General features: G+C 40.0%; 1 protein-coding gene across 2 annotated transcripts in view; it reads left to right on the top strand.

Annotated features, from left to right (window-relative positions):
* TH (tyrosine hydroxylase) overlaps positions 1 to 14,641 on the top strand; it is a 1,190,719-nt gene that overhangs the window by 1,156,262 nt on the left and 19,816 nt on the right. For both annotated transcript variants that reach the window (XM_044082744.1, XM_044082743.1), the window contains one exon: positions 10,823 to 10,956. In XM_044082744.1, coding sequence (XP_043938679.1) covers positions 10,823 to 10,956 — 134 coding nt within the window. The remainder of the gene's footprint in view (positions 1 to 10,822; positions 10,957 to 14,641) is intronic.

The following is a 14,641-nucleotide window of genomic DNA, read 5'->3' as shown; positions in this document are numbered from 1 at the left end:
TGAAAAGAAACTATCATCCTGAAATCTAAAAGAAAAGCATTCTTGCACTGTCCCTCGCTAAGGAAAAGTACTGCAAGGTCTATATCGTAAGTGTAACTGTTGTGCTAATAGATTGCATGGCTGGATTGAGTCTACGGCTAGCCTAGGGTCCATAATAAAAGATAGCTTAACAGTCTTAGACACCCTAGTCAATCTGCTGTAATAAGTAATAAAATAAGTATTCTACCGCGCATACAGCCTGTATAACACATTCCCCCTGCTTACTTCATCTCACAGTTGCTAAAGAAATAAATATATGTACAAAATTCACGTTAAAATCTTGCTTACTCCCAACAGTCAGTAAAATTGTCTGGTTAACTACAATATCTGTACAAAATTCAGATTAAAAGATTGCTTATTCCCAACAGTCAGTAAAATTGTCTGGCTAAACTACAAACTTTGTTTAATACAATATTGAGGAAAACACAGCTCACGTTCAAAAGAAGTAAAATTGGGTAAATTGCAGCTCACTTTAAAAAGAACTGAATAAAATCACTGTAAAGTTGTATTATTTAAGCCTGCATACTCACAGACCCTGAAAATCCTTCTAGCTTGGTACGGCCCCGCTCCGCTCGCCCTCACTTCACTCGGGCTCGCTCCATGCCCCACCCTGCCCCCAAATTCCACCTGCCCCCACTAGTGCTAAATTTAAGCCCTATAAACCACTCCCCCTCCTACAACCTATCACATATAACCCACACATCCCCCATACACCACCCCTTCCTACCAACAACCCTCTTAATTCTCCACCCACATTCCTTACCAAGTACCACTACTATCAACATGAGACCAATTATCTTCCTCTCAGTTATATTGCCTGGGCTATATCTCCTCACCATCTATGAAAAACAGCCCTATCTTGGCTTTCACCACCCCATATCTCATACCATCTCTGCTCCCACCTTGAGTGAATCAAACCAACCCCTAGCTCACTACAAACCTATCCTCTCCACTTTTAAAAAACAACAACTAACTTGACCACGGTCCATCTCCCCCAAAACTAGATATTATCATAAAATAATAGGTAAAGCACTGAAACTAATAATCACTGTACAGTTTACTCTGATGAGGGATGGGGACATCCACCCTAACCCTGGTCCCACCCTTTCCACAAGCTCCCAGCCCACTACCACTTTCAACATATGGTCAAATTCAAGGTCCCCTAACTCTCTCCTGACATGTCACCTAAACATCAGGAGTATTAACAACAAGGTCCATAATCATCATGCCCTTCTAGCTACCTACTCACCTGATGTGCTGTGTCTTACAGAAACCTGGCTAAAACCAGGAACTAAAAATGATGAGGTTATCCCACCAGGGTACAACATACTTAGACTAGAACGTAACACCAGGAAAGGTGGAGGAATAGCTGTTCTGTTTAAAAACACAACAGATGTCACACTGACCCCACAACAACCCCCTCTTGTTCAATAATGCAGAAGCCCTAGTTAGCAATCTACAGCTTAACAAAAGTAAATCTATATTCATTGCCTGCATTTATATCCCCCCAGGCAACAATGCAAATACCCTAGAAGACTTCCTCCAATGGCTTTCCAACACATACCCCCGTGAACCTATGGTGTTAGGAGACATTAATATTGACTGGAACAATTGTTCCTCTGAATCTCCCACCACCCATATAAACCTTCACGGTTATACCCAACTTATATCCTCACCCACCAGAATAAATACGTCCAACTACAAAGGCAGTATCCTGGACTGGATTCTTATCAACAATCACCCAGACCTGTATACCACGGTTACCCTCCCAGATGATATAAGTGACCACCTACTCACTTACGTCATTAAGTATAAAGTGGATAACCACCACCAAGTTCTATATAAATCTGTCAGAAACAACAAGAACTTTAACTCCACTGACTTTCAGAATGAACTCAGAGCATGCAACTGGGCCACACTTAAAGAACTTCCACTAGATGATGCTGTAGCCTGCTTTAATTCTAAATTCCTCTCCATTCTAGATTCCCACGCTCCTATCCGCACCCTCAGAGCCAAAACTAAGACCGCCCCGTGGCTCTCTAAAGTAACCAAAACCAAAATCATAGCAAGAAATAAAGCATGGGACAAGTGGCGCACCTCCAAAGACCCACATGACCATATTAAATTCCGACAACTAAGGAATGATACCAAGAAAGCCACACCGTTAGACAAAAAAACTTCTATCAACACCTTCAGCAAAAACACCAGAACAAACGTCAAAAATTTTGGGCAGCCATAAACAAACTGCTCCACCCTGGCCAAACCTCCACCCCCACACCCTCAACTTGCGACCTTAAAACTCCAGAGGAAACTGCTAACATCATTAACAAATTTTTTACCAAAACCATCCAATCACTAGCTAGCCAACTACAACTCACCAGCTCCTTTCAAAACTCCTCCACAACCACTACCCCACTCCCTTTTGCCTTCCAACCTGTAGCTACATCCACCATCCGATCTCTAATTAACAAACTGAAGCCCACTACCCTGGCAGCTGATCTCCTCCCACCAGATATTTACAAAAAGGGGCAGATGCCATTGCATACCCTGTCTCGATCATAATAAACCACACCTTGACTGAAGCCACTATCCACTCTCTCTGGAAGGTTTCCCATGGCATTCCCCTTCATAAAGGAGGGATTTTTTTAGACCTCTCAAACTTCCGACCAATAGCTATACTATCACCATTGGCCAAAATTATGGAAAAGTGCATCCACAACCAATTAATGCGCTATCTCACCCAAAATAAACTACTGGCCAACTCTCAGCATGGCTTTAGGCCACACCACAGCACCACATCAGCCCTCCTATCCTTCTCTAACTCTATTAATACCAAACGAAACAATAACAAACATACCTCTGCTCTCTTCCTAGATCTCTCTAAGGCCTTTGATATGGTCAATCACCAACTGCTTCTCCATACCCTGAAGGAACTGTCACTGAATAGTAGCTCTATTAAATGGTTCCAGTCTTACCTGTCTGATAGACAACAAGCAGTTTTATGGCGGAATACCCTATACACTCATCTACCCATTACTCTAGGAGTCCCCCAAGGCTCCCCACTAGGACCACTACTCTTCTCAGTCTATATCAATGACCTACCCACCATCACTCCCAAGGCCGCCTGCTTGCAATACACGGATGACTCTCCTTTAATATGTACCGCCTCCTCCTTAACTGAGCTTATGGCCCTAACACAGAATACTTTCAATGATGTAGAAAAATGATTCGCAAACCATCAACTTCTATTCAACCCCAACAAAACTAAACTGCTCATCTTTTCCCCCACCTGCAAATCCTCCTCACCATTCTTTACTATAAGTTCCAACAATGGCACAATTATATCCCCAGATACTTTCACAAAACTCCTGGGCATCACATTCGATAACACCCTAAAATATGATATCCATGTCAATAAAACCATCAATTCTGTCAACAAAAAAATGGGGTCCCTATACAGGATCAAACCCTTCCTCACTCCTTTTGCAAGAACCACTTTAGCTCGGTCCCACCTACTTTCTACCCTCCTCTATGCCTCCCCCCCTTCACTAACCTGAACCAAGCCACCCTTACCAAACCTACTAGTTGTTACAAACATATTGCTAGATTTGCTACAGGTGCTACCTCTAGGACCCACCACTGTATCAACCTAACTCAGCTAGAATGGCTGGAGTGGCCCAGTCTTCTCCGATACAATCAACTTGTAATAACCCACAAAATACTATATCAACCCAAAAAACACCAGCACTAAATAAGATCATCAAACCATACAGCAACCTGTGGTCACTACGCTCTGCTAACAAACTGCTGGTACAAACAACTATGAGCATAAATGTGGCTGGGGTCTCTCTTTTCACCAACTCAGTAGGCAAAACTTGGAATATGCTACCTGCCAAACTTACTCACCAATCCTCCTTAACCCAGTTCAAAAAAGCCTCAAACTACACTTCCAACAGCATTGGCAATGTCCCTGCTTAAACCCCGACTAATCACCACCCACTGTTCCAGAAAACTCTCTCTAAGCATTTCAATCATATACTCTAATAAGTGTAAGAATTCTTGATGGGACTTAGCCCATAACTGCATGTATTATTGTCTGAAACTGAAGCCGCATGATTTTGATGTAGTCTACTATGTTTTATCTAAGTTTGTAACCCTGCTGAAAACTGCATATTATACTTATCTCTAAATGTTTCTATTGTTCCTATGTATTTTTACTCTGCTTTCTCGAGCTTTTCTCCCCGGGCCTCCACTGAAAATGGACATATATCCAGTCGGACTTTCCCGGTAAACAAATGTAAAATAAATAAAATAAATAAATAAATGTTTAGTCATCTCAGATTCTAGCCCCATACCAAGTCAATACCTAAAAATACAAAATGTGCAGTACTATGCTCTAATTTATGTTTATAGAGTGCACTCCTGAGTCTCTTACTGTTAATATCACTAAGGTGAATCGCTATCCTAGTTTTAAAGGGCTTAGAGGTCTGTCCTATATAAAATGCACCACATTGGCACATAGCCATATAAAAAATCCAGTCGGTCTGACATGTAATCAGATGTCAAATCTCAAACACTTTAGAAGTGTTTATGGAAGTAAATGATTTGGTTTTAAAAATCACTTTACAGTATGTACAATTACCACAATTAGTGCTGCGTCTCATGTCATAATTCCTAACATTGCCCAAATTCAAATCCATCTTCTTATACCAGGACAAAGCTTCACCTATATTCCTACTGGGTCTTTAACTATATGTACAGTGTTCATCCAGACATTGATCAAAAAACTCATCTGACTTCAGGATATGCCAGTATTTGTTTATAATCTCCTTAATCATGAATATATTTGTGCCAAAGGTAGTTACAAACTTTATTTTACATGACTCCCTGTCACGACGCTCTGATTTTTCACTTACTGATTCAAATAATAGGGGTTCTGTCTTTAATTCATTTGCCCTTTCACTAACTGATCTAATATGGGACACATCATAACCCCTATTAATAAATATATTACTCATTTTCTGACCCTCCATGGCATAGTTGTCATCCTCGCTACAAATCCGTCTAAGCTTCCGAAATTGTGCTTTAGGTACACTGGTAACCATATGCTTAGGATGACAACTACTAGCTTCCAGTAAAGCATTCTTGGTGAAGGGTTTCCTATATAAGGTAGTGATCATAGTCCCATTTAAAGCTTTGGTAATATTAACATCTAAAAAGTCAAAAGTGAATGGTTAGATCCTATCCACAAGTTTCAATTCAAACTCATTTGAGTTCAGGTAACGAACAAAATTTTGCCATTCTTCTATTGGCCCTGACCAAATACCCCAACAATCATCCAAGAAACATCGCCACATGGTCAAATATTTTTAAAAGGGTTACTATCATCATAGATTAATCTATTCTCTATAAACCCATAAAAAGGTCCGCATAAATAGGGGCAAATGTTGTCCCCATTGGATTTGGATATACACTTACTGAAGGCTCTATTTGATGGTGCTGGACTGTTTGTGTGGGACATTTATTGTTTTGGACCAAGCACATTGTGGGTTACATGCACCATGTTTGGCTTCTTTATGTATATATTTAAAAAATATTAAGCTGTGATCAAATACAGATAATAACAATATTTGAGAGAAAAATAATGTGTGCAGAGTTATTTAGTGGGGAATGAACTAAGATAAAATACAGAAAAATAAACAATATTTGAGAGGGAAAAAAACAGAAAGAGTAATAAATTTTAAAAATGTATAAAAAGGGTTTTTTTTTTGTTTGTTTTTTTGTTTTTTTAGGACAGAGGATGGTTTAAGGTTAGTTTAATTGTTAGTACAGGTAGGAAACTTAGTACAGTGGAGAAGGACACAGAATGGATTGAGCAATATAGTACAGTAGAGAAGTGAAGTAAAAGGGAGAGCAGGAATGGGTAAATTGAAAAATCAGTCAGGGTTTGTGCAGGGACAAAGCCAGTGAGTTTTAAGATGTTCTTTGAGATGTTTTATAAAAAGATGTGTGGAAGAGAGAGTAGAAGGTCCCAGGCTTTTCCCACTGTGTTAGTGAATAGTGAGTCCCCAGCTTTGTTGTTAGATTTAATACTGGAAATTAGAATCTTATTTGCTGAGCGAAGAGTTGTAAGGTTTTTGTAAGGGGTAGTCAGATTAGTGAAGATTGGGGTATTATTGGGGTGGTAAAGTATCTTCTGGGTTATAGTAAGTTGATGGCAAAGTAGTTGGTGCTGCATTTCTAACCATCCCAATTGATTGAGGTTGAGACAGTGATGGGTTCTGAAAGGGCTGCCAGTGGCGAATCTGGCTATGTTATTATAGCTAGTGACAAGTTTAAGGTTGTTTTTAGAAAGATTAGTATAAATGGCAGAAGCATAGAACAGGGTAGAGATCAGGTGGGTCTGCGCAATAGTGATTCTGGCTGTTGGTGTAAGGAAGGGTTTGATTCTATACAGGGAACCTAGTTTTTTGTTGACAGATTTTATGGTAGTGTTGATGTGATCTCCATAGCTAAAGTTGTTTTCTATGGTTATGCCCAGGAGATGGGTTGTAGTATCAGGGGATATGGTGGTTCCATTGTTAGAAGTTATTATGAAGTGAATTTGTGGTGACTTTTGAGTAGGAACAAAGAGTAATAATTTTGTTTTTTTGGGGTTCAGGAGGAGGCAGTGTTGCATGAACCAATTTTTCACAGTATGAAATACAGTTTGGGTGAAGGTCTGGAGTGAGGTTGAGGACCTAGCTGAGCAGATTAAAGTAGGATCATCAGCATATTGTAGGCAGGTGGCTTGAGGAATTTTAGTATTTAGGTCATTAATAAACATTGAAAAGAGAAGAGGGCCTAGGATTAAGCCTTGAGGTACTCCAATGTTTACAGGGAGGGGAGTTGAAAGCTTATTGTCCCAGAGGACTGCTTGCTGTCGGTTGTCTAAATAAGATTTAAACCAGAGTAATGCCTGTGCATCCAGTGAATGGGCTTTTAATACCTCAATAAGCAGATTATGGTTGACCATATTGAAGGCTTTTGAAAGGTCGATAAATAGTGTGGAGGAAAGAGAGTTATTGTTACGATTTTTGTTTATACAGTCAGAAAAGGATAGCAGGGCAGTTGTAGTAGTATGGAATGGTCTGAAGCCATGTTGGCAGTTAGCAAGTAAATTGTTGTGGAGGAGGTGGTCAAGTAGTTGTTGGTGGATACATTTTTCCATTATTTTAGCTATAGGAGAGAGTAGGGCGATTGGTCTAAAGTTGGAAATATCAGTTGATGTCCCACCTTTATGCAGAGGGATGATGTGAGAGACCTTCCATATAAAAGGGATTTTACTTTCTGTTATACTTCTATTAATAAGGATAGAAATAGGGTAGGCAATGTCTTTAGCTGCAATTTGCAGGTATTCTGCTGGTAGACAGTCAGCAGAAGGGGTGCATGGCTTGAGTTTTTGAAGGAGGTTACAGATGAGGGATGTAGGTACTGGTTGTATGTGAAAAGAAGGAACTGGATTTGTTGTAGTATTAGGTGGCAGGGAGCTAATAGGTGGTAGAGTATTAGCTAGAGTTTGTATGGCTTCTGTAAATTAGTTGTTAAAGGAATCAGCGATTAGCTTAGGGTTATTGTGGGTGATTCCTGATGGAGTGCCCTGGCTGAAGTAGTTTGTTCATAGCTGACCAGAAATGTTGTGATTTTTGTTTGTGGGTTTGTTGGAGATGGAGGTAAAAGTTTTTTTTTTGTCTAGCAGAATTTCTTTTTTGATGGCATTTCTTAATTGTTTAAAGTAAAGGTGATCTGATGGGCTTTTAGAGGCTCTCCACTTGGGCCAGATTTTTTTTCTTAGGAGGATTTTTTGCCTAGCTGGTCCCCCCCAGGGACAGATGGATAAAGCCCTTATTGTGACCCACACAATGCATGTTTGGTTTGTGGTCATGGGAGCTGGAGGGAGAGGTACAGGAGGATGGGAGTGAAACTGCACATGCCTTTCCCATCTTGGGGTTAGGGAGGCAACTTTATCTAATGCTGTTTGTATGACATTCAGTTGGACCTCAGCAAGGTTCAGCCCATGGAGCTCAGGCCAGAGGGACATGTTGTTACTATATAGCAATATAGCTCAGAAGGCAGTCATGTAGGGAAGCTCATGTGCACCTCCCTGCATGAGCTGCTGCAAGGGAGTCAGTAGCTCTGGGGGCCTACATCTGTGATGATGACAACCATGACTGAGTCTCACCTCACAGGGGAGGTATATGAAGGGCTGTTGATGCTTGTGTCACCATGTAGGAATGAATGGGCCAATTAGTTATCAGAAACAATGGCTGACAGAGATTAGGAGGATGCAGGAAAAAAACAGAAAGGTGGGTGGTGAAGTACCCATTTGACATCATACTGTGGAGCAATGGCTTCTACTTTTATGACCTAACTTCAAATCCCACTCAAAAGACTGTACTTGCTCCATGCACAAACTGGCAGTACCCTCCAAAGTTTACCCTGTATCCTACATGGTTCATAGGTAAATACTACACTATCAGTCTGCAGACTATTACAAGTGTGACAAAGGAGATACTGCCAGCACAGCTAGCTAGAATTCTGTAAATATCTATATATAATCTGTGAATATTGGCATATTTATATAAGATACTTGTGTTACAAATGCATTAGAACTGTATGCCAGGTGTATATCAAACAGCTGGTACAGTAGTGTGTTTTGAAAAGGGTTTATAATGTACTGAGCATAAAAATGTAATCACAGTGTACCCTACTGGAAAAGAACAGAAATGTACATACACTACTGTAACTGTTTAAATGTATATATTTTAACAATGGAAACTGGAACACAGGAGGTTTACTTCAGAAAAATAGCTGAAATTAAATTACATTTATAGGCATGCAATAAAAAGATAGTATCTTTCAGTTTCAGTGCAGCAATAGACACAATGTGCTGAGTTTTCTGTATTGTCTTGGAAATGTTTTGTTGTTTTATGACTTCCAGGATCTGCAAAGATCTTAGGGTAAGCCTTTGTGTATATATTTTCACAGGTAAACGCTAAATACTGCTAGCTTTCAGCAGTGGGGGTTTTACCTGGGATAGAGCCAGATGACATAAAATTATGTCATTCTGAAAGCTATCCCAGCAGTAATGCTTGAGATATTAATTTAATAATTCTCTGAGAGTGAAACTGAGCATTCTGTATTCTGTCTTTGACATGAGAACTTCAGCTAGATGATCTATTCACCACATCTGCCTTGCTGCTCTAATTAAGTGTACTAGGTTACAGTATAATTCTTTTAGATATAGTCAGGAATATAGCAATGCTTAATTTAGATGTTTTCTTTATTTGAGACTGTCCTGCAATGTTGTTTTAAATATTTCCTGTGATTTTGAACTCTGATGTTACTGTAAAGGTATATTTAGTAATGTCTTGTTCTTTTATTATTTATTATTAAAATATTTAAACATTTCATTGTGGCTTCTCTATCTAGACATATTTATGCTCTGAGAGTACTTGCATATATATTTGGTGACTCTGTGTAGGCCACTCCTAATAGCCTTGCTCTTGGTCAAAGTACCATTTGTATTGAAAGTAAGACTACACAGTAAGATTGGACACCCTTTGTTAAGGGCCTTAAAGTAGCTGATAAAGAGGTGGCTGGTGGCAGTAATAACTACCTTATAGTCTGAGCAGAAGGAGGCATAGCTAGTAAACCTATGCCAGCCTTTCCCAGGAGTGTGTGTGTGTGTGTGTGTGTGTGTGTGTGTGTGTGTGTGTGTGTGTGTGTGTGTGTGTGTGTGTGTGTGTGTGTGTGTGTGTGTGTGTGTGTGTGTGTGTGTGTGTGTGTGTGTGTGTGTGTGTGTGTGTGTGTGTGTAAAACAAATCTCCAAGAGTGTGTGTCAGCTACTTGGACAGGGACATGGAGCATTGGTTGGACATAGAGGGTGATAGAGGTCTTGGCTTGGCCACTCAGCTGAGGTCTCAGCGCTATATCTGTGCCAGTGGGGAGTCTTACTGGGGATCTGGAGAAAGAGGGAGAAACCAGCCTGCTTTTAAGGGAAATTGCACTTTACTGTGTATGTACTTGTCATCCTCCCAATGTACATCCCCCACTGGTGTTAGTGGTGAGGACTGAGGCTCTTTGATTACTATTGCCAGTGGTGGGGCATTACAACAAGCCTAGCTAATAACATTAGACCAGAATCAAACCCTTTATCTTGTATTTTTGATGTTAAGACCTTAACCATTATGTCAAACATCCCCTTAACTGTTATTGGGCTGGAGTATCCCTTAGTGCCAAGGAAGAGTAGGTTACTTGGCTACGTGTAAGCTAGCCAAAAGTACAAATCAGCCAAAAGAAATTGTCAGTAGTAAAATCTTTGATATTTCCTCATTCCCTTGTGATGGAGCAACAATGGAACTAATTATATTAAGCATGAAGTACAGGGGTACAGCCCCGTACATGAGAGATGAAGGGAGCTTTCACTCCTAACCCCCAGAAAAGTTAGCTTATCCATTTTGCTGTTGGCTATGTTTTTTTGGATAATGCATACCTGGTCACGTTACATTTGTGTCTTAATTTAGATCCCGCCACAGGAAAGTGAGTTTCATATTACTTTTTAATCCCTCCCTTAAACCAGCCTTAGTCACGGAGGTTGCAAGTTGTTACATTAGAGTTTCATATGATGCATGACTATATTTTAAGCCAAAGGAATTAATGCCACACTTATGTATGATAACCAACAAAGTGAAACTCCCTGTACAGTCAAATAATGTCTCGATGTCTTTGAAAATCTTTACAGCACTGTTTATCTGATGAACCAGAGCTGAGAGACTTTGACCCTGAAGTTACAGCAATGCAGCCTTACCAGGACCAGAACTACCAGCCTGTGTACTATGTGTCGGAGAGCTTTGCTGATGCCAAAGACAAACTCAGGTAAGATATATTATATAATGAAAACTGAAACTATTTTCATCGTCATACTCAGTTATAGGAATTATGGCCAACTTTGAAAATATTAGTTCAGTGCTAAGTAAAAATAGTGGTTTATTTATGTTAGAGCTGCCTTTACATGAGTAATGTCTCTGCCAAGTACAAAGACAGATGAACTGAAACATAGCATTTTTACTCTTATTTCAAAACATGGATGACAGAATCTGTACCACCACCTAATAATATTGCTTGGTGTTGCCATTGTCTAAAGGTCTGACAGTGCCAATTTATTTTAACCTTCACCTAGTGATGCATATTACCATTAGATAATCACCTGCAGTACTATTTGTATAAATCTGTAAGTACAGTATATTAAGGTGTTATTCCCACGAGTGATAAACCTGACAAAAATAGGAATGAAGTAGCAACAAGAAAAATCACCATTTATATAGTATTTTCCATACAGTCTTTCTTAAAGTGCTGTACCTGTGCAATGCTCCCACAGGCAGTGAAGTGAACGGATATGTGCTGGCAGACAGTGTGCATATCATCATGCTGCAAAGCCTGGAAATTATATGTGCTGGCTTTTTAGGAAGGTCCACCCTATAAGATGGCATCAAATTGTATTGAAGGGATCTATTTACTATACCTTCCAAAGGATGGTGCAGCCCTGTAACACCACAACCTTTAGGCTACATTCTAATGTCAGAGCTTCTGCAGTGACCTCAGTTTCAGCTCTGAAATAGAACCCAGAACTACTATTGCCCACAGGCTGATTTGCTACAATCTCCATTGCACTGAGCTAGCAACAACTTAAGTACACCATTATTTATTTATTATTTATTTGACATTTGTTTACTGGGAAGGTCCAACTGGACATGGAGTCCATTTTCAGCAGAGGCCCGGCAGGAGCGGCCTTAGGTCAACTGGTGCCTTTGGCAAAATGGCTCCATGGCAGCCCCCCCACACCATCCAGATGCCCCTATCCTGGTTTACCTACACCAAATAAATACTGGAAAAGTGCCCCTGCTACACCGGCACCCTAGGTGGCTGCCTAGTTGGCCTATGCCTAAGGCCGGCTGTGAGGCCCGGGGAGAAAAGTTCCACATTACAAACAGAACATTAACTTAACATTTTATATTGTAGTGGATTTGTCCAATAACAATAACAACACAAATAACAATAGAATACAGTGCACAACCATAGTAGTTATTATATGACACAGTCTGCCATATGAAGATTGAGACAAGCTAAATCAATCAGCAACTGTTGTTTTCTACAGGAAAGCTTAATTATATAATATGGTATTGAGGGAGTTGTCAATACACAATTGAACAGTGATCACTAAATAATTAACAAAGAGTGAGGTGATTAGTGACAGGATAGTGGAAGAAGCAAGACTGAGGGTATTTGACAGAGATGTGGGTGAGATAGAAGATCAAGAATAAAGTGTAGAGTGATGATAGTGGAAAGAATGGTGTAAATGAAGTTGAGAGAGTAAAAGGGATAATAAAACAGGACTAGTGAAGAGCAGGTGGTGGAATTGTAAAAAGGTTATCTATTTGTATATGTGTTAGTAGGGTATGAGGAGGGGAGAAGTGTGCATGTGAGGGGTGTAGTCATCCAGGCATAGGCCAACTAGGCGGCCCCCTAGGGGGCCGCTCTAGCAGGGTGGCTTTTCCAGTAATCTAGATGGTGTAGGTAGTGCAGGATGGGGGTACAGGGTGGTGTTGGGGGGGGGGAGTGTGGAGGTGTTTTGCCTACGACACCAGTTGACCAAAGGCCGCTCCTGCATCCAGGATTAATACAAGAGCAGAGCCATAAGTTGGATAGGTAGGCTTTAAGGAGTTGTTTGAATTTAAAGATGTTAGTAGGATTTATAATTTCCTGAGGGATATTGTTCCATATCTTAGTGATGTGAGTAGAGTAGAATGAATCATTATGTGAAAGGTTAAGTCAGTTGTACTTCAAAGTTGTACTAAACTCAACTGAATTTCATATTACATCTGGTCTGAGCTCCATTTTTATCTTTGTGATGGGTAGTAATTTCAGTTTAAGGAGATGACTGTTAATATGCACACAGAGAGGCAATGTAGTAAACTTCAAAAAAATGTAAACTTCAGGTAAGATATTCTGTCAGAGCAGCAGCTCAGTCTAAGGCATTCTTCCTACTTAAATATGAGTGAAGTGTCCTGGCAAACATCTGTAAGAAGGTAATTTCACAGTGACCATTTAACCAATTAAACAATGTATTCATCTGGGGAGGGTAGTTATGTAGGTAAGACTCATTAGGTACTAATGTCTCTTTCATGGTAAACTGGGAGCACTGATCTCATTAAATGATTGGCTCAGACTTAATAAGTAAATGCACCTGTAAATCTCCAGAATAAATGCTACTGTTATCCTCAGCTTAGCATATCATTAAATCATTTCTCATCATTCAGAGTCATATTCCCCACAACCAGTCTTCGCCAGCACCTGAATAGTTTTACTAGCATCTCCCAACCCTATACATAGTTTGTGACACTACTCCCCCTCAACCACTATACATCAATATGAACCGTATGATAGCCATACGTATAATTACCTGTGAACCTGCTTTATACCCAACATCTTAACTACAATATTAACATTTCCTGCCCTACTTAGTTCTTTCCCTCACCTACATTTCTTTGAATTTCTAGACACTAATCACATGATCTATTATCCATTTGACAAACTCACCAAATACATCCCTTGAAGTACTCAATGTTCAACATCTAGTAATGCATAAGTTATTTTTTATACTGTAATAGCTGCCTTTTTCATATGAATGTAATCTAATTAGCAAATGAATGTGTAACTGTTGTTTTTAATTTCTCCAAATCTTTTGGGTTTCTAATACCATGACGGGAATGGACCGCATTCCTAAATCAAAGTACGATTAAAGTTCATGAAATTAGTATTGTTTCACTCATTGATGTGGGGATAGTGAATCATGAATTGCAATGGATTAGCAAAGAGGAAATAAGGATAACTATGAAGAGGATGAAGAATAGAAAGGCTGTTGGTCCAGATGACATACCTGTGGAAGCATGAAGGTGTTTAGGTGAAATGGCAGTGGAGTTTCTAACCAGATTATTTAATGAAATATTGAAAAGTGAGAGGATGCCTGAGGAATGGAGAAAAAGTGTTTTGGTACCGATTTTTAAGAATAAGGGTGATGTGCAGAGCTGTAGTAATTACAGAGAGATTCAATTGATCAGTCACAGCATGAAGTTATGGGAAAGAGTAGTGGAAGCTAGGTTAAGAAGGGACGTGATGATTAGTGATCAGCAGTATGGTTTCATGCTGGGAAAGAGCACTACAGATACGATGTTTGCTCTGAGAGTGTTGATGGAGAAGTACAGAGAAGGTCAGAAGGAGTTGCATTGTGTTTTTGTAGACTTAGAGAAAGCATATGACAGGGTGCCTAGAGAGGAGTTGTGGTATTGTATGAGGAAGTCGGGAGTGTCAGAGAAGTATGTAAGAGTGGTACAAGATATGTACGTGGGTAGTGTGACAGAGGTGAGGTCTGCGGTGGGATTGATGGATGCGTTTAAGGTGGAGGTGGGATTACATCAAGGATCAGCTCTGAGCCCTTTCTTATTTGCAATGGTGATGGACAGGTTGACAGATGAGATCAGACAGGAGTCCCCGTGGACTATGA

This window comes from Protopterus annectens, chromosome 9.part0 (genome assembly GCF_019279795.1).
Source record: "Protopterus annectens isolate FY-2018-M chromosome 9.part0, PAN1.0, whole genome shotgun sequence".
Taxonomy (NCBI): Eukaryota; Metazoa; Chordata; order Ceratodontiformes; family Protopteridae; genus Protopterus; species Protopterus annectens.
The sequence above is the reverse complement of the archived record's forward strand: the minus strand, read 5'-3'. Positions and strand labels throughout refer to the sequence as shown.